The 27,151-nt window shown below is 40.5% G+C and overlaps 1 protein-coding gene across 1 annotated transcript in view; it reads right to left on the bottom strand.

Annotated features, from left to right (window-relative positions):
* The window catches only part of KCTD8 (potassium channel tetramerization domain containing 8), a 100,148-nt gene extending 93,754 nt beyond the window's left edge, over positions 1-6,394 (bottom strand). The window contains exon 1 of the mRNA XM_075709565.1: positions 5,551-6,394. Coding sequence (XP_075565680.1) covers positions 5,551-6,394 — 844 coding nt within the window. The remainder of the gene's footprint in view (positions 1-5,550) is intronic.
* Between the last annotated feature and the right edge of the window lie 20,757 nt (positions 6,395-27,151).

Raw genomic sequence — 27,151 nt, 5'->3', positions numbered from 1 at the left:
ACCAGTGTGTTTCCATTTCCCAACATCAGAAATAACAGCTGCTTGTATCAAGGTGCTTATTGCTTATCTAGTATTGATCCTAGTATATAATATCCAGGATAGTTGATTTTCTCAGTTAATCTCTAATCTTACTTTTAAAATAGTGCACAACAGTTCCAGTCCTCAGCTCCAAATATTAAAGTGGCTCTACAGTACTTAAAAATATAATCTTATTGTAATAAGAGCAGAAACTGGATATAATTATTATAATCTGATCACAAATCATTGTATTGAATCTTGCATGTTCATATTGAAGCATAAGACAAATCAAGAGGTTCCTGGCACAGCTTTTTACTGCAGCAGTGTCTTTACACCAGCTGTGGAGGAACACAGCTTGTTTTTACTATTTGTTTATTAAAAAGCCAAATCTGTTCAAACCTCTTTTTAATCTCATGTTTTAAAATCATTCTCAAATACAGTCTCTTGGTTGAAAAGATGACTAAAATCAGAATACCAGTTTCAGTAGTCTAGATTATGTCAAGTGATGGCATAAGAAAGATATTCTCATATTAGTAATTTATGACTGTACACTTTGATTCATCCCTTTACATTCAGGGACATATATTTTGGAAGAATGACAAGATAGAGTACTCTATTATTTATTTATTTTTAAACTGTATTAGAGTTGAGCTGGAATCATAAGGCAAAATATCCTGAAGTTTTATGTCAGTTTTCCAAAGTCACAGGACTACCTACAGAATCTCTCTTTAAAGGGCTTTGCTCAATAGTCCTACCAGAAACAACGTTCCCAGATCTTGATACTGTCAGAAATCTGAAGCTTTTCTACACTATGCTTGTGATACTGATTTAATCCTTCATGTCTTCCTGTACCACCAAAAATCTGTACTCTAATCTTTGAGGCTCTGGTTCAGGCTCAAAGTAAACTGTCCAACTCCACCTTAACATTCCACAAAGAAGCAATACCCTCGTTTTACTTTTGTCTTGGTCTTCTTTCTCTTTTCAGCCTAGCAAGTTTCAGATATATTCAGATATATAGTGTTTTTTTGTTGCTGTTGGGGGGTTGGGTTTGGTTTTGTTGTTGCTTGGTTTTTTGGTGTCCACCCCCTCAAAATACCACATTGTTTCCTAAAAGTTCATTGCTTTGAACTGCTTATTCCCCACTCATTATGAAATTATTATCACTTGTTTATGACAATTTCCACAGCAACCAATGCAATCTCGGAGTGCTATGACTTCAAGTGGAAAATAAGCACCAAGCATTCATGCAAATGTCACCTGTTACAAACAAAAACAAGAGAAAAGGAAAGAGAAAATGTCACATGTGAAACAGGAGTGTCGAAAAAGAATACATATCAAAGTTTTTTTCATGAAGTATTACTGTATTCTTACAATAAACATGTCAGTTCAGCATAGAAAGCTTCCAGCTGAGCACGATGCTCTCAACACCCTTAAGTCAGATTGCATAGCAGATGTTAAATGTAAAATCCATTAAGACCAATTAGATTCTACAGAAGAAAAAAATAGTAATAGCATGCACAAACAATCCTGCATTACACAACGGTACTGAGAGATACAGTGAACCACAAAAAAAAAAGAAAACCCACAAAAGCTTAAAAATGTAAATTGCACCCTTTCCTCACAAAGAGGCCAGCTAACAGAAGGTCTGTTGTGCTACCTGCAGCCATGTGAAGCAAGGCCTCCTTACTTCTAGTATCCTGTCTCCAACTAGAAGCAACTTTCGTGAAGGCCATCACCTACTGCGCACCAACAGGCAATTAAATCAGTGGTCCTGTATGACAGCTTGAAACTAAGCAGCAAAAGAGTTGGAGCCTCTTTCCCAAACTGCATATGCATTTCATGTCACCTTAACTGACCCAAGTCACCCTCACATGAGCCAAGGTAAGAGCTTCAATAGCTTAGAGGTCCCCATTAGCCTTCAAGCATGGAGCCAAACTACCAGGAGAAAAAAAGGAAAAGTTTGTGGTACACCCTGGTAGAGCCTTTTCAATACCACATAAATAGTTACTCCTTTTAGTGACCATTAAGAGACAGGATTTGTAATAGACACACGGAACAGATGCGTGAGCACTTTTCAAAACTAAGCCACCAATGCAAGGTGCAAGTTAAATTCTGGCTATGTTGTAATTGCATAGACAAATGAAGCTGTCATTGCATACATGATAGCCTGCACACCACTGGGGGCAAAGAATCTCATGGTTTTTATAGGAATTATGCATACTAAGAAGGAAAGTGTGTCTCTGTACTTGTCAGAACATGTTGCCAAAGGCTGAAGCATTATTTCCTGGCAAACAGTTTCAAACAACCTCTGGTTCTTCAATCAGAATTAGTCTGCAACAATTAATCCATCCCTAGATACTAAGAAATCCATAAATAAAGTAAATATATGTGTATTATCCAAGATAAATTTCACCTGCAGTAATGTTTAAGAAAATATAATTTTGATTTTTAACAAAAGTGATAGGTGGTAATTTCAACTCAAAATACCTACTGAAGTTTGAGAGATACTAGAAACAGACATGAAATCTGCTCTATAAACCATACATTAAAGGCCACCTTTGGCCTTTAAACATTCCTTAGTAGCTCTCAGCGAGAAACTCATTCAGCTGCTCATGACCTAAGGAAATACACGGAATGTATATAACCTTACATACTTTTCCAATCACTTTGCTATCTACCATTGCTAGAAAACAGATTTGTCCACAAGTCCTCAGGAGAAATGGTGAAAGACGAGTTTGTGTGGCTGCTACAGAGTTACAGACCAACAACTAATAGAGTTGCTGGTTGCAGATGCTCATGCTGTGAATAACAAGTGCAAACGCAGCTAGGGCTTTTTGCAGTGGAACGTAAAAATAGGTTTCTTCTCCGCTAGCACCAAACTAAGTCTCAGACACTGGCCAAAACCACAATAAGGTCCCCAAAGTTTTTTGCCTTTGTATTTTTGTCTGTAAGGCACAGCCCAGGGTTGGACATTGTCCAAGAGAGCTCTTGAAATCAGCAACCTCCCAAACAGAAGTGCCTCCTTTCTGGGGTTCATGGGGACATGTGGCAAGGAATAAACTGAAGAACGACTGCTCTTCTCTTTGTGTATTAGGTTCTGTTTGTGAGTGAGGAAGGAATACGGTCTTGGCAAATGCTGTTGGAAAGCCTACAGCCAGCAACCCTGACCACTCTTCTCACCCCTGGTGCGGAGCACTAAGGCTTCCAAGGTTTCCTCTCCCTTTGACGGATTCTTGTGCAGCAGTCCAGTAAAGCAACAGCAAGCACCTAATCCATCCAGAGCATTTAATAATAATAATAAAGTATTGTTTTATCAACAGTCTCCATCAATTGGACATTTAGTCAGTTTAAAAAAAACCAACCACCCAACCAAACAAACCCCAACATACCACACCAAAAAAACCCCAGAAAACTAAAGCTTGACTTCAGGCATTCCGTTTTGCTTGTTTCTCTTCCCATTTTTTAAGTTTTGTCTCCATGTTGCTGTATTTCAGAAAAATCTATCTAAACATACAAAAATGTATAAAGTTGTTAAAAAAGGTTGCTAAATGCATAACAAGCAACCAAAATGAAAATATGCTCCCCATCTTTTCAGCATACTTTTATCTCAGCCTTTTTTTGCACTCAGAATTTAAAAAAAAAACCACACAACCAAAAACATTAGGCAAAAACATAAATTTTCAGTTAACTGTATCAATTTAATTAACTTACTGTTATGCCTTTCACAATATCGTAAGCTGGAAGACTAAAAATCAAAACAAAAATTATGTACAACATCCAATTCATCCTTGGCATTATTCCACCTAAATCAGTGGTATTACACCAGGGATTAATTTGGAACACTGACCTGAATTAGAGCACTGTTCTATACAGCAACCTCATCATAACACACACAAAAAAAATAACCCAAAACATTATGAGCATCACAGATGCACACAAATAATTATGCACCTAAAAATCTGTTTCTGAGTAGAACAGGCTATTTCATAGTCTTCATAATAACAATAAGGAATTTCTACTATTTTGAAAATCAGTACATGCATTTTTCTCTGAAACGAGATTTAATAATCATGTAAAATACTTGATAAAAGTCTACCCAGAAGAATGTAAAGCTCCTCTACAGCTCAGTTTTTACATATCCTAATGAAATATGACCGGCGATAGTTATGCAATGAATCTTCAAAAAGTGTTTTAATATAGTTTTGAAGATTGATTTTAAGTACTCAGGTCTGCTCAGCAAAGGGTGATCACCACGTATATAATATACAGCAATGCAAACTATTTAATGAATTTCTCCTCCGAGTAGAAAACCATTCACATTTCCCTCCGCTATTAAATACCATGCCTAGGTATTGCACACAAAACAGGTTGCTTCTGTTTAGCTGCCCTACTGGTGAAGTTAGTTAGAGGCTGCATCTCCCACCTCACCACAGAGGCAGGCAGATGCTCTACCAAAGCATCCGTCCTGCACTCGGGGAGCGTGAGACCACGCAGAGGCAGGAGAATAGAGAAGTGAGTGGAGAACACCTCTCTTCCACAGCCTTACTCGACTCGCAAACCCATCAGTAAGGTTTAAGGCTGCCTCTGCCTTTCAAATACAAATCTCTGCCAGGGGCTGGTGGTCTCCATCCAGCTGCGGTTTCATTACCCGAAACCACTGCCCAGCCAGTGCCCTACATAGCACCACATACTTTGCCAGACTGAAACTCATTCGTCATCACTCGATTTTCCTATTTGCAAGTGACCTGAAACCTTTAAGGCTACCCGCAGCCAAGCAGCAGAGTTGCTTAGGAGCTGTGTACTAGCTACCGAGTGGTTTCTTTTCTTTTTTCCATTTTTTTTTTTTTCCCCTCCCTTGGAGCCAGACTCTTTCTTGCTCCTCGGGAAGTTGGCCGTGCCTTCGCTGCCCCTTCCCTCAGGAAGACCATGCCCAGGCGCAGTGCGCTTCACTTGGGAAGGAAACGCAGCCATAAAATATTAAAACCCCTCCTTGCTCGGGGCCCCGCCGTTGCAATCTCCGCACCGCCTCGCTGGGAGGGAGCGCCGCAACCCTCCGCGGCGGAGCCAGCGCTGCTCCCGCACCCCGCCCGGCCAGCGGGGCCGGGACCCCCCCCGCCGCCGCAGCCCCCCGCTCCGGCGCTGGCGCCACGGCGCCCGGGGAGACCCCGACACGGGGCAGGCGGTGCGGGGTGGGGGGGGGGCTGGCTGTCCCCGCGGCACCCTCGGCACCAAAAGGTGGAAGCGGCTCCCCGCCACGCTCCTCGGAGCAATCGGGGCTGCTCCCTCGCCGCGCTCCGGCCGGGGCATTAGGCTGCCCTGTCCCGCCCCCGCCAATGCACAAAATAAAATTTGAACCGTGGCGGTGACAGCGCCGCATGAGAGGGGAAAGGGGGCAGCCCCAATTTCCCTCGAGCGACGTGTTGCTTTGGGACAGCAAGGGTGGGAGTACGGGGGTGCAGATGGACTTTTTACTGCACACCGCCGTGCATCCCCCGGGGATGGGGGGGCGGCAGGGGCGCGGGCAGCACTTACTGAAGAAGATGTACTCGGTGTAGCTGCTCCAGATCTTGTCGTCCCTGTACTGGTTGATGAAGGCGGCGGTGCCGGTGGAGTTGCAAGCCACCATGTGGAAGCCCGCCTCGGAGAGCCGGTCGAAGGCTTGCTCCAGGTAGGTGAATTTGAGGTAGAAGCGGGAGGTGTACTTCTCGGGGGGGCGGTCGGGGTCGCGGCTCTCGTTGAGGGTCTCGCCGAAGACCTCCTTGGCCAGGGCGATCCTGCCGCACACCATGATGCGGGCGACGCGGCGGAACTTGGCGTCCGCCTGGTTGTCCCGCACCGTGGTGTAGGAGCCGCGGTAGCCCACGGTGAGGAAGCCCGAGCGCTTGTCCAGCGCCGCCCGCTGCAGCCGGTCGCTGCTGCCCTGCGAGTTGCTGTCCTCCAGGTCGCTCTGGCAGCCCTCGTCGTTGAGCGAGCTCTGCTTGGTGACCTTGGGCGAGAGCAGCTTCACCAGGTCGCCCAGCTGGAAGTACTCGGCCTCCCGCAGGAGCCGCTCCTTCTCGGGGAAGTGCTCGGGCAGCGCCAGCTGCTTGTCCCGCAGGTAATCCAGCACGTACCTGAAGAGGAAGCCGTCGCGGTCGATGAAGAAGCGCGCCCGGCTGTCCCTGGGCAGCTGGCGAGCCGCCGCCGGGCCGGCCCGGCACGGGGAGAACATGGTGGCCAGCGTGCTGTCCGGGACGCTGAGCAGCGTGGAGTGCCTCGTCACGTACACCTGGCCCCCCACGTTCAGCTCCACCACCTCGGGGAACGGCGAGCCCGACGGCCCCGACACCATGTCGCTGATGGGCAGGATGCTGCCGCCCGCCTCCTTCAAAGCCATGGCTGCGAGCGGGCGGCCGCGAAGGAGGGTCTCCCTCCTAAAAAAGGCGGCCTCCCTCCTTCCCTCCCCTCCACCCACCCTACCCCTCCTTTTCCTCCTCCTCCTCCTCCTCCTTCGCCCGGCGCGCCCGGAAGCGCCTGGACGGAGCCGCTGTTCCCGCCGCCCTCCGGCACGGCGGCGGCCGGCACGGCCCCGGGGCGCGGCGCCGGCCCCCCCTGCCCCGCGGCGCCCCCTCGCTGCCCCGGCGGCGGGACGGGCCGGCCCGGGCTGGGGGCTGGGCTGGGGGCTGGCCCGGGTGCTGGCCCGGCCCGGGGGCTGGCCCGGCCCGGTGGCTGCCGCTGCCGCTGCCCCGCCTCGCCCCGCCCGGCCGTGCGCTCCGCCCGGCGGCGGTGCGGGGCGCGGGGGCCCGCAGCCGCGCTGGCCTCGGGGCCGGGCCGCCGCCGGAGCCGGCTGCCACTTGGCGAAGCGCTGCCGCGCTGCCAGGCTCGGCCCAGGGAAGAGCCATGCCCCTAGCCCGGCTCCTCCCCTCGGCTGGGTGGCTTTTTTGGTTCGCTTTGGATTTTTTATCCCCCCACCCCCCCCGCCGCCTCTTAAAAACCTCCCAGCCCCCCCCCCCCCCCCCCCCCCCAAATCCCTCTGCCTCCCTGATGCTGTCGCTCCGGTGGGCACTTGCAGAGCACCAGAGCGATGGTCGTCCTTCCAAAAGTAGCATCCAGCAGGATGCATGTGACAGCGTTTTTCACCATCTTCCCTATACCAGCATGCCCTTACCACGAGGGAAGGGGGGGATTGAAGTGAGGGCAGAAAAAACCCACCCAGGGTTCAGCTGTGCTGGTGGTACCAATCTAACAGGCCCTGGTAGGACAAAAATGCTGTATTTGACGTCCTGCTGCTTCGCTGGGGCACAGCACACTGGGATCCTGATTTTCAGAGAAGCTTAACGTGCTCTCTTGCTTGACAATGGAATTGGGGTGATTCAGAGCGGAAAAGAAAGTCAGCCGCCATTAGGATCCAGATGCCAGACACAGATTTTGATTTGGAACATGTTAGCGTCTAGATTCTTGGCTGTGAAGCAACTAAATTTGTACTTTATTTAAGCAGTAGATTTTTTATTTTTTATTTATTTGGTTTTAGCCGGAGCCACAACTCACCTGCGTCCAGATTTCTGATGCATGTACTTTCAGGATGTGCTGCTGGAATGTATTAGAGCACAGACCTGTGCCCATGTGTTGGATGAGAGATGTACGACTGCTCTTGCCAGTAAAAGCTGAGGCCTAAACCTGACTGCATTTCTTTGACTACCAGTGCCAGATCTAAGTGTGACTCTGCGGTGCTGGCTGGTTCATGCATGGCAACGCACGAGCTTTGTCTTTTATAATCCTTTAAAAGTGAAGATTTCAACCCTTAATTGTGCCACGTAGAGGCAGGAGCCCAACTTGTTCTTCCTTTAAGCAAGGGGCGCTTCAGGCCTGAGGGTAAAAGTCATCAGTTTGCAGGCAGATACAGCTGCAGCATTACCTCCTCGCTAGTGTGCGGTGATCATGATAAGCAGTCATCCAAAGCTTAGTCACATTCTTTAAACTACCCGTGTAGACATCTCACTTTTAAAGCAGCAACATAGACGTCTCTACAGCACTTCATCCCACCTTTCTTAGATACCTCTTTCAAGGTGTGGTGAATCGGTCTACAGTGCTACTTTCCTCCCTCCATTTGCTACAGGCAAAGCCTAAATCTGTGTTTAGAGAGAACCCCTGCCTTTTACACAGCTAATGAATGCTAGGGGAGGCACATCCACCACCCACCCACGGGGTGGGGAGTGTTGGAAAGACTGAGCAAAGACTCGCAGAAAACTAGATGTGTTGTGCTTCAAACATTAAGAATTATGTGGGAGTGAAAGGGCTTGTAACAGAGAACAAAAGTGCAGGAAAGATTTCTGCAGTGCCCCTTCTTGACCACTTACTGAAACCAATTCACAGTTTTGGAAATGGGGATGACTGTAAGAAACTAAGTAAAATTCTCTCTCTTTCCTTGGTTATTTCATTTGAAATGCTCTTAAAGGTCAGAAAAATCATTCAAACTGCTGGACACCAAGAAAGCAGGGCATCGTTGTTTATTGACCATTTTGTCACATGTTTCTTTAGGCTCAAATCCTTAAGGCATGAGAGGAGACTATTCATCGTCTTGTTCTTGCCTGCAGGGGATATTGTTTCTCCTGAGGATTCAGTTGAAATATTTCTGCTGATTTCTAGGAGGACAGATTTCACATCCACCCTCTTCTTCTCTTCTCTTGTTCTCTTCTCTCTTCTCTTGTTCTGTGTAACACAGCATAATAGTTTGCCCATGTCTAAGACAACTCATGCCAGAGCACTGCGTGGCTGCGACGCTGCAGCATCGCACTGATGAGTAGCACTGAGCTACAGCCATACCCAGTGCAGTGCCACTAGCAAGGGGGCAACTGAATTTCTTTCTCATCTCCAGAAGCCCATGGCTACAGCAGAACTGTACCTTAAACCTTCCCTCTAGTGCCTTGTGTTTGTAAGGCTATGTAATCTAAAGATATGTAGCTTGACGAACGTCAGAGTGAGATGATTTACCACATACGATTGCCCAAGTTTGGCAGGTTGCATAGAAGTCATGTATAAAATAAATGTTAACATATTACTCAGGGAAAGAAGAAATTTCTTCTCAGGATCATCAGGGAAAGAAGGGAGAATCAGTGCTTCATTCTTTCTAGGCTCAACAGCCACTGCCTGAAGCACTTGAAAAATCCTTATACCAAATGCTTGCAGTTGCTTCTCTATTAAGCTCCTGTATGCTGCCTATTATTTTAGTCAGCTCATGGTTTCCTCAGTGAACAAGTATATGCTAGGCCCAACAACATCTTTGTCTGAGTTGATGAAAAAAAGTCATATGAACTCCAAAGGTAATTTTTCATAAGAGCAGGCAGAGAGAACACATTTGTGCTCTGTGGGGTAAGAAGCATCTTCTTACACGCTTACATAATGCGTAGCGCAACAGCTTCCTGCGGTGCCATTTGAGTGAAGGCTAAGGCCAGTACAATGGAAACAAGTAAATCTGCAAGCACATAAGTAAATATCCTTAAGCTTCAGATGTGTGAGGGTTTCTGATGCTTAAAGCAGAGGGAAAAAGTGCAGGTGAAAATCTGCCATGATCTGTTTCCTTATCTGTGGGAGTGTTTTGAGACAGGGCTGAAGACTTCATATAAGGGAGAATTTCTTTTGGCGATTCCCTTAGGTAGGCACACCGGTGCAAGCAGCAGGCAACAACACCCCCTTGGAAAACAGCCTGGAGGGGCACAGGCAGGACATGTTCCTCAGCAAAAAAAACTTCTTTTCACTGTAGTCCTTCCTGCCCTGGAGTCATTCGGTGTGCTGGTCTAACCAGGCTACATGATAAATCTAGATTTAGCTGAGAGAGGAGGAAACAACAGAAAGGAGGGTCAGGAAGATCATCCAGACCACATCATGTAGATCAAGCAGGTCATCCTTATGAAAAATTCATGTAGATAAAAGTACGCATTTACTGCTGCTCAGACTGTCCAGTTCTGAAATGGAAATTAGGATACCAGGAATTAATACCTTTACTTGGCTTATTGCTCAGCCAGGTTTTGAACCGATACACCTGGCAAAAGGTAACTTTTTTACATTTTAAAAATGTTTCAGTTATCTCTTGTGAAATTGTACTTGCTAAAAACTGTTAAATAAAACATTTAGGGTTTCTGAGAAGGTGAGAGGTGGAAGTCACAGTTTCCTTCACAAGAGACTTGTTTTAAAGACATACTTCAGCATTACTTAAAAAAATAAAAAATACAGTCCAAGGTGATTCCTGCCATTAGAGTCTTATTTTTTAATGTTATTGGATAACATGAAAAGAAAGATACATAAACAGTTTTCAAATTAAATTGTAAAATACATCTTATTTCTCTACTGAAAATAAACAACAAAGTAGAGGATAATGTGCAGGAGAAGAATAAACACTGAAATCGGACACTTAATTGGGGGTTCTTAGAGAGAGAATGATGAAAATTCTGTAATCCCAGCAAGTGAATAAATTAGGTGAACTTTTATAGTAGGGAGAAGATTCTTCTGGCAGACTCCCAGTGAAGTCAAAGGGAATTGTTCCTTTGTCCTGAATTGCAGGATCAGGCAGAAAGAGTAGTTCATCATGCAGAAAAAGTTCCAGATGATTACTATGAGCGGGTCTGCAATAATTACAGAAATCACCTAATAAGCATTTGAGATGATTATGTTGTCTTTCAAAAAATCATCAGCCCAAAAAATGACATTAAAATTATAGACAAGAGTGTGACAAACTGCCAGCAGAATCATATTTCTAACACTGCCGTACTCTGGGTCAGTAAGCCCTGAACGTCTTGGCCACTTTCATGATTCTCTCCTTCTTTTGGTTGTCATTTCTGTCATTATCCCAGTTATTAATATTCTCCTGTTAAGATTCCTAGATCTTATTCTCTGTTGGCAACAAAGCATCATTCCAAAGAAATGGCTTTTCTAAAGACTCTGAGCTTGTCAATTTTCCATCCACCTAAGGGTAGTAATTTCAATATATATGTTACGTTTGTTCCTTATTAGCTCTTCTCCATACCACATTTTCATTCTAGTCCCAAAATTCATCTTTTTTTAACCTTAAAGGTATTTATATGTAACATTGCATTATTTCAAAAATGATAGGAACTCTGTCCTACAAGAATTTAGAAATGTTTTTATTTATGTAATTAATTCTTAGAGTTAAATGGAAGCACTTGTATGTGTAAAGTTAGTGCTGTGGGAATTTGTACATTCAGGACGTAAACAACATTGCATACATTTAGATTAGTATTATAGATTATTTAGTTGCACTGCTGGGACTGAAAGCAGAAGAAATTAGTCTACACGCTTGATTCCGAGAATGTGGGAACTTTCTTCTTTACAGTCCATAGTAATTCATTGCTCTAATTTCAGTTGCATTTGAAACACAGCAAGTAGTTATTAAGGTTTCAAAGATGATATATGCACAGGAAAAAAAGGTTTGGTGAGAAGCTTTGTCAGTCAGGTTCAGAAAGAATTTAGTAAGTTTTGCTTCCCAAGGACTGGAAGTTTCAGTCACTAATAGCTAATGTATCCATTTTCTGACAGTATTTACGGAGGTTACCACTGTGAAGTCAGCTCCGTCATACTGTGGGCTGAAGTGATTTGTTTGAATTATTCACAGCAACAGCCGCATTAGCTTTACCTGATGAGTTCTTTAGGTCCAGAGTCATTTATGAAAGTTAAAATAAAGCCTGTTCTTTCATACTATAGCTGCTTGTCCTGTACCTCCCTACACTATGCTACAATACCAAAGTAAAAACAAAAGAACAAACAACTCCAGGAATTATAAGCCAGTCTAGCGTCATTAAAAAATTTCAATTATATTATTTTATCCAAACGTACATGAGAATAATTTGATATTTTATGTTAATGAATTCGTTCCATGAAGAATGCAGTTTCTTTTTCATCATTAAGATTAGCACTCAAAATTAGCATTCCCAAAGTACTTAGGTTCATAGTTCCTTTTCAGGGCAGAAATGTGTCTTCTATGTGAATTTACACTAACCTAAATCTAATTAAATTCTAACTTCAGTGTAGCAAACTCTACATTTAGCATATTCTGCATATAAACACCGCCATAGCAAGAATCTGTTAGCTTGCTGTTAATTAGGCCTAATAGCCTGAACAGTTATGCAAGTGTATCCCGAGTATGACAATGACATTTTTCTCACTTTTCTGTGTAAGCTCTATTTAGCATTTGAATGTACTATTTTTTCCTTCTTCATTCATTTATCTTTTTAAAAGACATCTTTTAAATGTTGATCAATGTGAAGTGATCTCCATAGAAGTACTGCGTATTGATGTTCCGCTCAGCTGCTCATTTCTTTCTTATTCTCAAGCAGCAATTTCCCAGAGCCTGCTAAAATCAGCAGCCCGACGGAACAAACATATATATCTGGTACCATATTGTTTCATTATAGTGAAGTTAGGTTATATTTCATTAACACCTGGCTCCTGAATGTTAAGCATGTAATATGGTCACTTGCTATAGCAACAGGTTTTATGCAACTATGCTCCTTTTTGCTGTCGTCGGAACAGGGAAGCTCGTATTCTCTTGATGCCACTTCTTTATGAACCTAAGCTGAATCAAATCCAGAAACATCAGGTACTGCTAGCATATCCGTGTAGTGGTACACACTTGTGCTGGAGCAGCTACAGTCTGACTGTAACTGTTTTGTCAATATAAGAGTTTGATTTTCCTGTATTTTGATAGGGTCTACATAATCGCAGCTCTCTTTGGCTTCAGCTTGTGTTTGTGGTATTCAGGAGTTCTGATAAGTAGGCACTTAATGTCTGAGTGCATATATATCTACAGTCTAGCACATAGAAATTAATGCAGCAGTGCTTATTTCAGGAAATCCCTACAGTAGTACAAATTATGGGTCCACTAAACTCAGTATAGATTTTTCCTGTTTGCTGTAGGTTATTTAATATTGGAATGGATGATCATAATGATCTTTTCCTTCTTCATTAAGGGAGAAAATATCGAAGAAAATATAATACACAATATTTTTTCAGTATAAGATTATGCTTGAGTCTTTAAATGCATAAAACCAAGAAATGTCATGTTTCTGGTAATATCCTAACTTGCTATATTGTACATCTACCTTTCTGTTGGCTAAGTGAAAAAGGAAGAGGAAATGTCGGGCATGGCTCTGATTCTGCAAAACACTTAAGGCCAGATCTATAATAGGATATACAAGAACCTATCCTGATTCACTGAAATTAATATGAGTGAAGTGCCTAAACAGGAGGTAAGTGCTTCAATACCATTTTGGCACTGGACACGTAAACACTTTCGCAATGTTTAAAAAGCCCCATTGGCTATGATGAGACTACTGATCAGTGTACAAGTATTCACATGCAATGCAGGATCAGATTATACTAAGTCTTTGCTTCTGTGTCAGTTATACTGATGTTTCATTAGTATGAAACAATATTTATATAGAGCATAAAATAATAATTCATAATGCTTTAGAGCTTACTGTCTACCCATTTCATTCTGCAAGAGACGAAATAGCATAGTGAAATATGAATATTTGTTTGTAACTTCCATATATTTGCTTCTTTCTTTGTGTACTTGATATTTTCTTCCTGATGTTCCACTGAAGAACCAAAGCAGAATGTAAAGATAGGTTTTCTTTGTCATGTAGGGAGCTGCATTCACAAAAGAAAGCTGCAGAAGGTATAATGATAAATTAATGATAGCTTTAAAAGAAAAATTATAAAAGCGGCAAGGCTCCAAAGAATGGCACAGTAAATTAATACATGTGAATGCAAAAGTCAGTACTAAGTACTAATCACAATGTGCATTTGATTTTGCAGCCAACCAAATTGTTGTCACTATCAAAATAGTATTAATAAAAGCCATAAAGGAAAAAGAATAAAGTAAAATTTGTAGTGGTGGACTGCCCAAAAGGATTTAGAAATGGCTGCCTCCCACGTCTGAGAAGACAATAAAAAAAAAAAGTCAGGATTTTCACAGCTGTTAGGGAAAATAGACAAAAACAGACACACGAACACAGATGTATAAGGGGGAGATAACACTATAAAAAGCATATTTCCATTGAAATGCTGTACCATGGTTTTTTCCTTGCTGTCATATTGTTTTATGTTGTGATTGACAGACTTTTTTTTTTTTTTTGTAAGGAACAAACATATTAACAGGCTTATATATAAATATATATGTATTCTTTATATTAAAGTATGTGATGTAAAATACTGTTAATGACCTGTACATAACTGCTTCACTGTTCCAAGGTTTTATATCAAAATAGGCAATTATATTCTATATATATTTAAGAGAATAAAAGTTACCCAACTGCCCTGTCTACTGTGAATTGCTCCTTTTTCCTGCTGACCCTTTCTGATTTAATATATTGAATGGGGGAGAAAAGACTTCTAGAAATTTTCTGAGTGCACCACTAACTCAGGGTTTTTTTGTATTCTACTGTTAGAAGAACATCTTATGATCAATAAGGTAGTATCTTATAGTCAGCTGAACCTATTCAAGCAAACCCAAATCTTTGCTGACAGTGGCCTCTCTAACAAATATGTACACAGAGAAGCTGAAAACAAAAAGATAGAGTAAATGCTAACAGGGAAATGTATTTTTTGTGGTGGAAATGTGCTATATAAGAGATTAACGGGGAATTTATAGACATTAATATACAGTAATGTAAGCTCAATAATAAAAGCCTGTTACAATGCCTATATAAAAATGGAAGGAAGTCTAACAAAGTAGGTAGGAGAATGAGAGAGCTAGTCATATGAAGAAAAGTAGAATACTACGGGCCTAACTTAAATCTGGTTTGAAGATTACGTTAACTGGGCTATCAACAATGAAAGATACAGATTAGATTAAGCCAGCAGAAATGTGAAACGGGAAGTCTGTGAAATGGGAAGCCTGTGCCTTCCTTATGAGCAACAGCCATTAGGAATGAGATTACTTCATCCTCTTTTACTCTGGGGCAGAGAGTCTGGAGAAGGGTAAGAAATGCTGTAATATCGGCTTAAATCAGCCAGCAAATTCAATATGGAGAGGAGATGTTTGGGTTTTCCTTCCAGCTGGTCCACTCCATGCTATGAGAAAAGGCAGAGGGGAGTCAAAGGGTTCCCTTCTGCATGCTTTCCCATGGCAGGCATTCGTACAGGCATTGATTTGCCTGTTCCTTGAATGAAGAACAGTGGTGACCTGGTCATTCCTAAGGCTGCAGTGTCATTCAGGGTTGAATTGAGTCGGTCTCAGAGAATAAACTAGTTACAGGAATATGGTCTACTCTGCCTTCTCCAGAAACAGCAGCTCGAGTGTGAAATGACTGAGTAAATGAAAAGGCATATGGAAAGGTCAGGAGAGCTGTAGGAGTAATGGGAGATTTCCTTAACCTAGTCATAGATTTGAGAGAATCAAGTGGAAGAAATAAAGCTGGTAGTATATATGTGGAGATGAAACACAGCCACTATTTTCTACATAATAAGTTTCAAAATACTTTTAGCACAAATACTGCTGAGAATGACAAAACCCACAAATATGGAGAAGTAAGTATGGAGAATGTCAAGCATAAACCTGAGATTAAAAGTAAAAATAGGGTGAAACAGAGTTGTGTCCTATAAAACATCAAACCAACATGTTTCAGGAACTATTAATTAAAATCCAGTGGGTTGAGGTACTAGGGAAGACAAAGATATTTCAATACAATTCTTGAACATACTGAAGTGCTTCAAGCAGGTAACAAATGTAATATAAATACATATACATAAAGTACTAACAAAGTATTAACACAGAATTAAGAACATGGCCAACTAATTTTGGATTTGACTAATAAACCTTGTCTTAACATTGGTTTCAGTTTTATGACGTGCACTTCATTTTATAAATCATGAAACATTACAGGTATTGCTCATTTTTCCATCTGCTGGAAACTGGGAATTGCAGGATCATATTCCTAAAACCCACAAAACATCCAAATCTTCAAACTGACCTTTTTATTACTTTATTTATTTATTCTTTGTGTATGTTGCAAATGTGTCTTGGACTGGTGGTTGGCAGCCTGTGCTCTGTCAGCTCTTGGGGTCACCAAAAGTTGACTGAGGTGAGCAGAATTAATGCTATGAGGTTGAAGTTTACTACATAGTCGGTCATACTCCCTTGCAGGGGATGATAATCAAAAAAAGTTGAAACCACCACCTTAGCTGAATATAAGATCTATCTTCCTCACAACAGGTATAAGTGGCCTAGTTGTATCATCTCAGAGCTTTTTATCAGGTAAAATTATCAAGTAAGGCCTTCAGCTCTATTGTGGGGTGTTTGCACCACTTGGGTAATGGAAGGTACTGTAGCAACAACTGTGGCGATTCTATGCAGAAAAATCTATTGGACAATTCTTCACTGCTCCCAACTATTGCAAGGATATGGTATGCAGTTCTTCAAGGGTAGCATAATTCATAGTAGTCCAGAGGCTGTTTAAAATTGTGCAGTTGCCTACATTAACCTAAAACTAAGTTTAGTTCTCATGTGTTTTAGTGTTATGCAACAAATTACTGCAAACACCTTTTGTAACTGAATTGGAGAAGGAAGCAGAAAAAACCTTCAGTATAATTTTGTGGGTTAATTTTTCAGACTGTGACCTACATGAATACTTACATGCTTTTTCTTGGTTTAATTCCTATCTGCCAAGCTGATGACAGGTTTTGCTGGCACACACTAGAGCAACTTCTCCTTTCCAAAGTGAAATATATCTTACTTCTAAGATGGGTGATAGAAAAAGAGAATTATGCTAAGGCGCAATATGATAAAGGAGCATATTCTAATTATTTAGCCCAGAGAGACTGCACTGCATGTAAATCAGAGGAAAATTTTGCCTATGGGATCATGTTTATCTCTGGGACAAAAAGCACACCTTTTTCAGTAACGTTAAACAACGAATAAGTGTGGCCAAACTTTGCACGTGTGGAAAAAATATGGTCTCAACTGGTTTATTCATCCTTTAGGCATTATGCTGTAACATATAATTAGATTTCTACTACATAGCTAATCATAGAGCCTGGTTTCAGATGAAGTAGAGAGGCTGGCTGCCATCCATGCATTTTTACTGCATTAAAAGAAAATTTGTTGATAGTGTCAAATTCATATTCATAATATCTGTGGTTGAGAGTGTCCTACCTACAGCACATAACACTACATTTTAATGGTGTCATGACCAAAGAATCAACACCTTTAAACTCTTCTATTTGGAAAGACATAGAGACAAAATACCTCTGGTCTTCTTGAAAGCTTCCCAGTTTAGTTTTCTCAGGGTTATGCTTAGTGCTACCTCTATTAGTTCAGTGATGATAATGGGCTCAGGACATAGATCAGAACAGACTCTGTCCAGAGGAGCCTACTATTGAGGAGAGGTAATAAATTATGTGGTGGACCGGGTGTGTTCCTAATAATAGAGCAGTACATCAAATACTGATGGGTAATAATACTTCCTAAATAGTTGATTGAGACTACCTGGTCATTGGGTGGCATATTTCTAGGGAAGAAAGTGGTGGCTTTCAATAGCATGGAAGTCACCTTGGAAGAAAGCACCTCTGTGTTCCACTGATCTATAAGAATAACCATGTGGAGACAGAAAAGGAGAATGCAGCAGAATAGGACAGCAGAACAGAGATTTATCCCTTAGAGACTTAAAAAGCAAAGAAACTGTGTGAAAACCAAACCTCCCTGAAATCAGCTGCAAAACTCTCATTTACCCTGATAGGATTTTGCCTGAGAGATCCAGAGTGTATCTCAACTAGAACTCTGATTTTTAATAAAAAAAATCTAAGTAGACAAATTCATAGTTATTATAATGCAGAACAATAATCTAAAGACTTTGACCCTGATATGAAATAACTTGCTTTCCCATCCTCAGCCTTTTCTAGACCAATGCTGGCTTGAGGGGATTTGTTACACTTGGATGAAATATGTGAGACAAAAAGCTCAATGAATCATGCAAAAAAGCAGTGAAAGTGCTAGGAGGTGCAGAGGGAAAGATTGCCTGTTAGAGAATTAAATAGAAGGGAGAGTAGAAAGGAATCATTTTTTGAACATGTAAAAATATCACCTGAAACAAAAACCTCCAGCTCTACAAAAATATACTCTAGAGACTTCAGGGAAAACTAATTTTAAATGCCCATTTTCCATGTCTTGCTTTTATAGAGGTTTATATCTGATCTACAGCTATTAATGATGAAATCCTCCCATGTTAAGAACCAGTACTGGGCCTATGTACTCCTTAAATCTCACTTAAACCTTCCAAACTGGGTGTAAGTGAGACAATAAAATGCTGTGCACTGTTGTGAATAATGCCATAGAGCACATTTTCTGGTTTTTATAATGAGATTGAAATACAAGTCATTTTTTCTTCAAATGAGCAGTGAAATACTCTCACCGTGGGTCAACAATACCCCATTGTTTTGTTATCACCTGCATCCTTTAGGCAAATATTTAATTTCATATTCAGTTGCTATACTGCATAGGCTCGTTATACAGAGAGTTGTCTGAGTTAGGTTACATTTATATTCAAATGACAAGTCATGATTCATTTTTTAAAAGATCCTTTGATAGCGCTAAACAGCCTGATTAGAAATATATCATTATGGTACATTATGTCAACCAAATCTTTATGAGGCAGCATTCAGACTGCCTTTAATGTTTATGTTCAGTGACGTCCAGAAATGGAGACTGAAGCCAAGCACGGTCATGCCGAGAATGGAAATTTGAGGAGTCTTTTTCATTTATAATAAACACACCCAGCTGGGAGCACAGCTGCTAACTAAGGAGCCAAAGCTCTAGCTTCCTGCTACCTGGGAGGGTCTAATTACAAAAACCACCTAGACTGGCTCTCAAAACTACAAATGCAGGGTCAGGATTCATTTAGGCGTGGTCCGGAATGCTATCAACATAAGGCATCTAAACCAACATAATATCACTAAGCAGTGGGGATATTTTATACAGTAATATAAATCCAAAGAGCTATTAAATGAAACTAAAGTAATGTACTTCCAGGGGTATTTAACTTCAAAATCCTAACTGACCCAGTTTGCCTGATCTCCATTTGGGAAAAAAAAAAAATCTACACCAAGCCAATCCACAGTCTCTTCTTAAAAGTGGGAGTTTAACACTTAAACAGAACAATAGCCCTTCTCAGTCCAACTTATTTAGCAGATCTCATTAAATGAAGATCTAGAAAATCAGATAGAAAAGTGCTACATATGGGTCCGTCTTCCCTATTCTTGTTATAAAAACAAATGTTATGATAAACTAGGAAGCAAAATTGCCTTCACTATTTAGATATTCTTGTAATTGCAGTGCAATTGCCTGCATATTTAGAGATTTTAAGATAGTACAGGAAAAAGATGTTATTAAACGCCCCCCCTGAATTTAATTAGTGTCTAGTTAGGTGCCAACAAACATGGATCAGTTGTTCCAATAGGAGGGCCCCTACTCCGCAAGTCTGCAAAAGGTTTCCTTTGTTTTGTGTGCATCAATAACTACGTTTCTTTATTCATCTACCAGAAATGGCCAGACTCTGTCAGCCCCTTTCCTCCAGAGAGTCATGAACATTATATCAATCAGGTATATTTTATCATAGGATTTTGCTATAGGGCTTTCTATCTGGCAATTAAATCTGTATTTTGGATGGAATTTGTCTTCCAGGTTTGCTGATTAAATCACTCCATTTCATCTTTCCTCTTTCTGTCCATTTCTTCCTATCTTTTGTTTTTTCATTTTTGCTAGTGTAGGATACAGATTGCCATAAACACTTAAAAAATAAGTTTAATTATTGTGCATATGTTGTACTGTACAAAAGAGAATGGGCAAACCGATTAAAGTCCAAATATGGCACTTAATAATACAAACTGGATATGTTTTGTCCAATGTGCAGATCCTGTGTGCATGCTTAGTATACCAGTAAACTAAATAATCAATTAGCCAGTGATGAATGAATGGTGAAAAATGGTAACCAACAGAAGGATGCATGATATAATGTGCAAGAAGATCCCTTCTGCATTTTCTCTGGTTCCTGCCTTACCTGTTCTGCCATTCTGCACCTTTGTCTCCTATCACTCCCCCCTTAATATCTGACCCTCTTCTTTAAGTTTCAGGGACCTCCCACTTTTCTATGGAAGTGTCAGGAGACCTTCTATAGGAGCAACAGGTGAAAATGCTATTTTTCTTGCTTCTTTCCTTCAAGAATTGGAGGAAATGTTCATAAGAAGGGCAAATCCTTCCTCTGTCTCCCCATCTCCTTTTGAACCTGGATAGCAGGAGGAACAAAGAAAGGACAGACAATTGTCCCAGAAGAAGAAATTAAGAAATTTCTCTTTTCTTAGCACAGACTGCTGCGTCACAACGTGCGTGCAAGAAGTCTGAGAAGCCAAAAATCTTCACAGAAACCTTTTAATGCTCTTTCTTTGGGATTACTTTGTCTGGCATTTCACCAAAAAGTGAAGCATGCAAAATTTCATTGCGGGGGTGGGGAGATTTCTACTTTATCCCTTGAAGCATTTTGATCACTCCTGAGTTCTTTGGCTTCAACAGTCTGAAGATTCACCGGTATGTGACAGAAGTCATGTAGGATTTCATGAAGTCCCGTTGTCCACACCATCAAACCTCCACATGACATGTTGTAATGCGCTTTCTGTGCACTCTGCTCTTATGCAGCTGCAGAAGGACATCATGTTCAGACAAACTAAGGCAATGTTTGCGTGCCAAAGCTCTGTTTAAATGAGATTTGGATACCCCCAATAACTACAAATCACATCCAAAGGATAGGTTGATCCACACTGATTTTTGGTGTGGGGATTTATAGTTACCACGGTTTTGAAAAATGGACAGTACTAAGATTATATGTCTAAAGTGCTTATGGTCTTTTCCTTCATCTTCCATCATAGGGTCATGGCAAACAACAGCAACAGTTCAGGCATCTATCTTTCAGTCAATTTAAAACCTTCACCATAACTATCACTCTTAGCCTCTCCACTTACAATTTTATTTTCATTCAAAATCAGAGTTGAAGTCCAGATATTTTTCAAATTCATGCATCTACCATTAAAGGATACAATTCTTTCTGGCAGTCTGCTCCCCAGTATGTTTTTCCTTCATTACAGTTACTAAGAAAATAATTTTCTGAAACACTGTATTAACTGCAGTGTTGCCTGGTCTTCCTGTTCTTGCAGACACCCCCATCGCATTCTGGTGTGCGTTCCCACAGCTGCCTCCACTGCTCGTTGTGGGGACTCTTTGAAGGGTGGTCTGAACATGACTCTGAAGAACATGTGGGGAAGCACCTGCAGACTCAAGCAGCTCCGGTGAACAGCCTGGAAGTGAAAGGGAAACAGTTAAGTGGAGCAGAACATTATTTGCCCTTCTTCCTAGTTTTCTACCATTACGCTATCTTACAAGAGGACTCAGGACTCAGGAATGGATGCTGACTTATGAGAATGCAAGGCACAGACTGTATATGCATTTGCAAGTGTCCTGTGTAGGATCAGAGGATAAAAGCAAGCTTAATCATTTTTATTAATTAATCAGCTGCAAATCTGCTTCTTATAAGTGTGTAAGGGTTCTATTATCTTCTTCCTAGGCATCAGCTTCCTATTGATATTAATGAGAATTGTGTGAGCTTAGCTACGGTGATTTAATTTAGTTCTAGAAAAACATTTTTCTGTTCTAAGCAATCTAACTGTAATTTGCTAGGACATACAGGTACCCTTTTTCATCAACACATGTGCCTGTGGTTTGCACTAACACTTGCTAAATACAATATGGTATTTATTTCAACATACAGTATGGACTATCCTTACTTCCTCATTATTCTTATCACTTGGAACAGCTGGATTATGAATGTGTGATACACCTGTACCTCATTGGAATGATCGCATATTGAAAATTTCCTCCCATAGAAAACAGAACTACAGATGCAAAATGTTTTTTTCAGTGACTCATCTATTTCTACTGATTTTTAGAACTCTGTATCAAATTGTTGTTACCTGGAGTTATAATTCCCTAACCACACCTTATACCTGTGTTGCCCTAAAATTCTACTACTTTAGGAGCTTGATTCCTGCTGCAGATGGATGGGGTGGATAACTGTGTTAATTGTTCAATAGGCTCAGATAAATTTCTACCAGTCGTTACCAGTATAGTAATGGTATAGGCAAAAAGAAGTCAGGATTCTAACAAACCCTAACCTTCCAAGTGTTTCTTGCTTATTTAACATGGGAAATAACATCCCCATGAAATCTGTTTTGTACTCACAGCCAGATGATATCTTCCTGGTGCAATTGGTTCCTCCTTTATGCAGGCACATATATGATAATTTTCCATCTTGTTCTTAATCACAGGAAAACTCAGACCAAAAATGCAAGACAAAAATCTACTTTAACCTACTGCAGAGATTAAATGGTGAAGATATAGTTAATGATACTTTGTTAGTTTTGAGGAGGGTTGCTACAGCAGCCAAAAGACACATACCTATATATCATAGAACAGCACAACATCTAGCAAAAAATGCTTGATGCTGCCAGCTTCCTGGTAAAAATCCCTCTTAAATCACAATAAAAGACTCAATCCCTAGCATAATACTTTCTGAAAAGAAAAATATGGCCTGCCAGTATCCTGCCTTAGCTGGGAGGTAGGGAAGATTTCATTCACTGTTTATCAGTGTTTATGTCCATGCCCTTTCTGTACAGATGGAAATGTAGTGAAGCAGAAGCTATTTGGGGAATATAAGCAGGCTGGCAAAGACTTACAGCAAGATATGAAAATAAAAGGCTCAGTCCTATGTGTTAGAAATGTCAATGCAAACTAGCTCCAAATCTGGGATGAATCCTTCACATTTTCAAGTTCTGTTAGGTTTATTTTTGCACAGTTTCTAGTCTTGAATTTCTATTAATAAGAGTTCTTAATCAAATGGTTGGTTTATACTACAATTACATATAGATGGATAGCTGACCAAGAAGGAAGAAAAATAAGATGTCAAATTACTGTGTCTGCGGGTTTGTTGAACTTTCATAAGACTGTTTAATGTGCCACTGTCAGTGGTGGCTTCTATCATATATTTACCTGGCTCCTGTACTAATAAATGAGCTTGATGTCTCCCGAGGGATTGACACAGTATGACCTTGGATGACAGAGGATATTTTGTTTTCTATTAAATATGGCATTTCTCTGCAGTCTTTAAGAAGTGTGTGTTTCAAAATATTGGAAACAAGAATGGCAATCATTAAACACACATACACAAACACGCAGAGGTGCTTCTTCTTGAAGGCTAGACAAGTCATGGATCCACAAAGCAAAGACCCCTCTACACAGGTCTACAGTCTTTAAGTCGGTGCTTGGCACATGCAGCTAAGCTTGACAACAGGCAAGCAAGGAAGGAAAGGAAATAAATGGATATGCCACAGTCCCCAAGGTATTAACTTCTCTGGGTTCTGCCTTAATCTTTGACTGCCCTTCCTCCACCCTAGGGGTGCTGCCAGAAGGCTTACTCATGTGCACTGCACTACAGCGCTGATCCAGGACTTACATTGCTCTTTTCCAGAGGAAAGCCTACTTCAGAGTGGCTGCCTCTGCCTCTGGCACAGAAACTCTTCTCATCTGCTTAGCAAAAGTAAGGGGTTGAGCTGAAGTAGTTGAAGTAGACATCTTATTGTTGTTTAATTTAAAACAAGATGAAATGCAAAATAAACACTGAGAGTCAAATGTGTGGTTTAGGACAGAGTATCTTTGGAGTCCCTTAAGCCCTTCACAATTGTAACATCATGACAGATTTTAGTGTTTTGGAATCTGTCCCTTTCCCTTACTACTTCCACAAAAACCTTGAAGTTCGATATAAGGAAAAGTTTTTAGGTTGTCTAGCCTGTCCCGTGCCAGGCTTGGATTATGTTCACTGGTATTATGCCAGTTTTCTAGCCACCTCCAGAGCAGCAGCTTATTTTTTCTCTTTGTCAAGGATAGTGTTTCACTGGCAAGAATAGTACGAAAAAAGAAATACTGCAGTATTTTCTATGGAGGCCAGCCAAAAAAAAAAAAAAAAAAAAAAAAAGAAAAAAATTGGAATAAGGGAAAGAGTCTGAGAAGAGAGACAGAGGAGGAAATAATGAAACAGAAAAGAAGGAAAGAAATATGGCAACAGCACAGGTGAATAAACAAGACACTAAGAAACAAATAGAAAATTAGCAATGAAAATAGCAAAAATCTAAAAAGAAATTTTTTTTAAAATGGAAATTATTGGGGAAAAAAAAGGGGAAATAATTTTTTAAAAATACTAAAATAGTGTTATGTTGGCACACAATTGCCAAAAAGACAAGAAGATAAGCAAAGCTTGTCATCCTTTTATATTTTTTTTTTCCATTCCTTGGTATTTTCTTGCCCTGTACCAAATAAATTCCTTGCCACACTTTTTTTCCCTGAGTAACTTTTTTTTCCCCTTTTTAGCCAGGTGTCTTAAGCAGTATTTTTCTAGATTATTGGGGTATCCTCTCACTACTACTTTCTTGCTGTGGTGTATCACCCTTTGTTATTCATCAGTGCAGTGATTTACTCACAACACAATAGCCACAGTCTTTGGCTATCTAGTATGATCATCAGTTTTAATACCTCTCTTTTAAGTAATTTTTTTTTGGTTCAAAGAGATGGACACTAATAACAGGGACTCAAAGAGTGCACAAGGACAAAACCAATAACAACCTGTATTTCAAATGAAATGAGAATTACTAGTAATTTGCTTACCTTTGGATATCTGAAATTATAACAAAATTTTCATTATTAATGTGGGAAAAAAAGTATAGGACAGTCAAGGATGGGCAGTAATTCTGAATCAGACCTCTTCCATAAAAGTATTAATTATTGCAGGGGAGTATAGCTGTAATCCAAGTTTGTCAATATATACAAAGACATTATTAGGCACAGTAAAAATGTGGACCATTGCCAAGATATTCAAGAGTAATTTTCCAAGCCTTATTTCTCTTAACTATCCTTAAGTTATCTCTGCTTTGCTAAAATATGTTTTTTGTACTCCCACACACAAGAGTGACATTGTGGCCATGAAAACTTTGGTCATTCATAAACAACTTTCTTTTTCTCTCAGAAAATGGTGCAAAAAACTATGTTATAAACATTCAGTTCAGAACTGTGTATGTACATCTGTACTGCTCTGTCACCTCAAAACTAAAAAATACTTCTCAGAATATGTAGAAACTAAGAATTTGTATTGTAAGGGCTAAAACAGAGAGTCCAAAGAATCAATGATGTCCCAGAGATGTGTAGTGACTGGGAATTTCTCAGGTGAAAATTCCCAGGACATCAGTTCTGGTTGCTTGTTATTACAGGCAAACACATCAAACCAAGTCTTTCAGATTCCTCTCATAGATAAATACTCCATTTCTTTTTCATGGCAATATTACATTGGCATCTTATCTTTATCCGGTGGCATGCAATGAGTTATTTAATAGAAAAGCAAGTTTTTCTCCTACTCTGTCATTTCCAAGAGAAAAGCCCACTGTTTACAGAAGAAATTCTTGCATTAAGCCCCTAAGTTCATGCCCTAGCTTTTAATATTGTTAAACTTCAGCTTTGCTTTAGCCTAAGGCCAGTTTTTTTATATGATATTCCAGTCTTTCTCTAAACTGGAAATATCTCGCATCTGATATTCCCACATTTTGCAGCAGAAATTGTGGAAGCACTATCAAAGTTGCAATACAATCAGTATGACTTTCCTAATACAGATGAGATCTACATATAGGGAATTGTTTTAGCTGCTTGCCCAATTCAGACTGCAGGTTTTTTCTTCTCTTCACAAACAGTGGCAACTGAATCAGTTAACAGAAAACTCATTCTCGCACATCAGTGTTAGTAGTTATTTTCATTACATCTTTCAAAAACTTTTCCCTATATGTTTTATCACAATTGGTAAAAATTCAGGGTGGGTCTGCCAAATAACTTCCTCATGATATATGGCCAACCAAAAGAATACATGTTTCACAGATAACCCTTCTAGCTGAGAGAACCAAATCCTCCATCATCCTGAGGACCACACTGTCTCGCGTACTGATGGGGAAGGCGCATGAATTAACAGGAATTCTCAGAGAAGCCTTCCAAGAAAAACACTGGCCTACAGCTGAAAAAATACAGCAGGACCTTGAAATATATATATATATAAATCAAATAAAATTCAAATCACATCATAAGCTCTCAAAACTTATTAGCCTGCTTTGAATATCTGAAAAGTAAATCCTGCTAAATCCCACGTATGCCTGTAACCAGATGCAGAGACTATAACAGAGCATAGCATTGATTTTTTTTTTACTTGTGTGATTTTGTGATTTTGCTTCTAGTCTTTCTCCTAACATTCCTCTAGGTGAGCAGCTCTGGCATAGTTTCATTAGTGGTAACAACAGTGAGAGTGCTGTTTCAAGCGGGAAATAGTAACCATTTAAATAACACACTGCTTACAGCTGCTTAGCACAAACGAAGGTAAGATAACATAGTGGTTAAACTCCCTGTAGCCATTACAACTTGCCTACATTTATGCTCCATCCTAAATGCTGAACAGAGTCCTCAGGACAAAGCTGAAATTTTCAGGCTGTTGCTTAGATACTATTTTCACAGGCTTCATATGAAAAATCTACATATACAGGCAAATAAATAGATAAGAGTTAATAGGCTGAACCCACAATGGACAAACACAAATCATTTCTTTTACACAATATTTGGGATGGAAGAAACAGATGTGGAATACATAGAACACTCATGCTATGCAAAATGAAAATACCTGTGCTTTGCTGGGATGCCTCCTCCATGCACAGATATTTGGGGCTAGTCTATCCTAATGAAAACAAGTTACATGATTTGCATGAATTTGGGTCACTCAGTTTATCTACGTGTATTCTTGCTGTATAGGATACATACCTGAATATCGTGTTCGTTTGCTTATACAGGAGTCTCTTATAATTTGTGACCTGGCAACAACAGATCAAAACTAAGATCATATCCTAAAGTTAGAAAATCACCTTAGTCACATACACTATGGGCTTTATTTCCTAACCCAGTGGAGTTAAATTTGCAATGGTTCACATACTCTATTCAGAATGCCCAAATTATATCTGGTGAAAACTG

Source organism: Pelecanus crispus, chromosome 4, assembly GCF_030463565.1.
Source record: "Pelecanus crispus isolate bPelCri1 chromosome 4, bPelCri1.pri, whole genome shotgun sequence".
Taxonomy (NCBI): domain Eukaryota; kingdom Metazoa; phylum Chordata; class Aves; order Pelecaniformes; family Pelecanidae; genus Pelecanus; species Pelecanus crispus.
The sequence above is the reverse complement of the archived record's forward strand: the minus strand, read 5'-3'. Positions and strand labels throughout refer to the sequence as shown.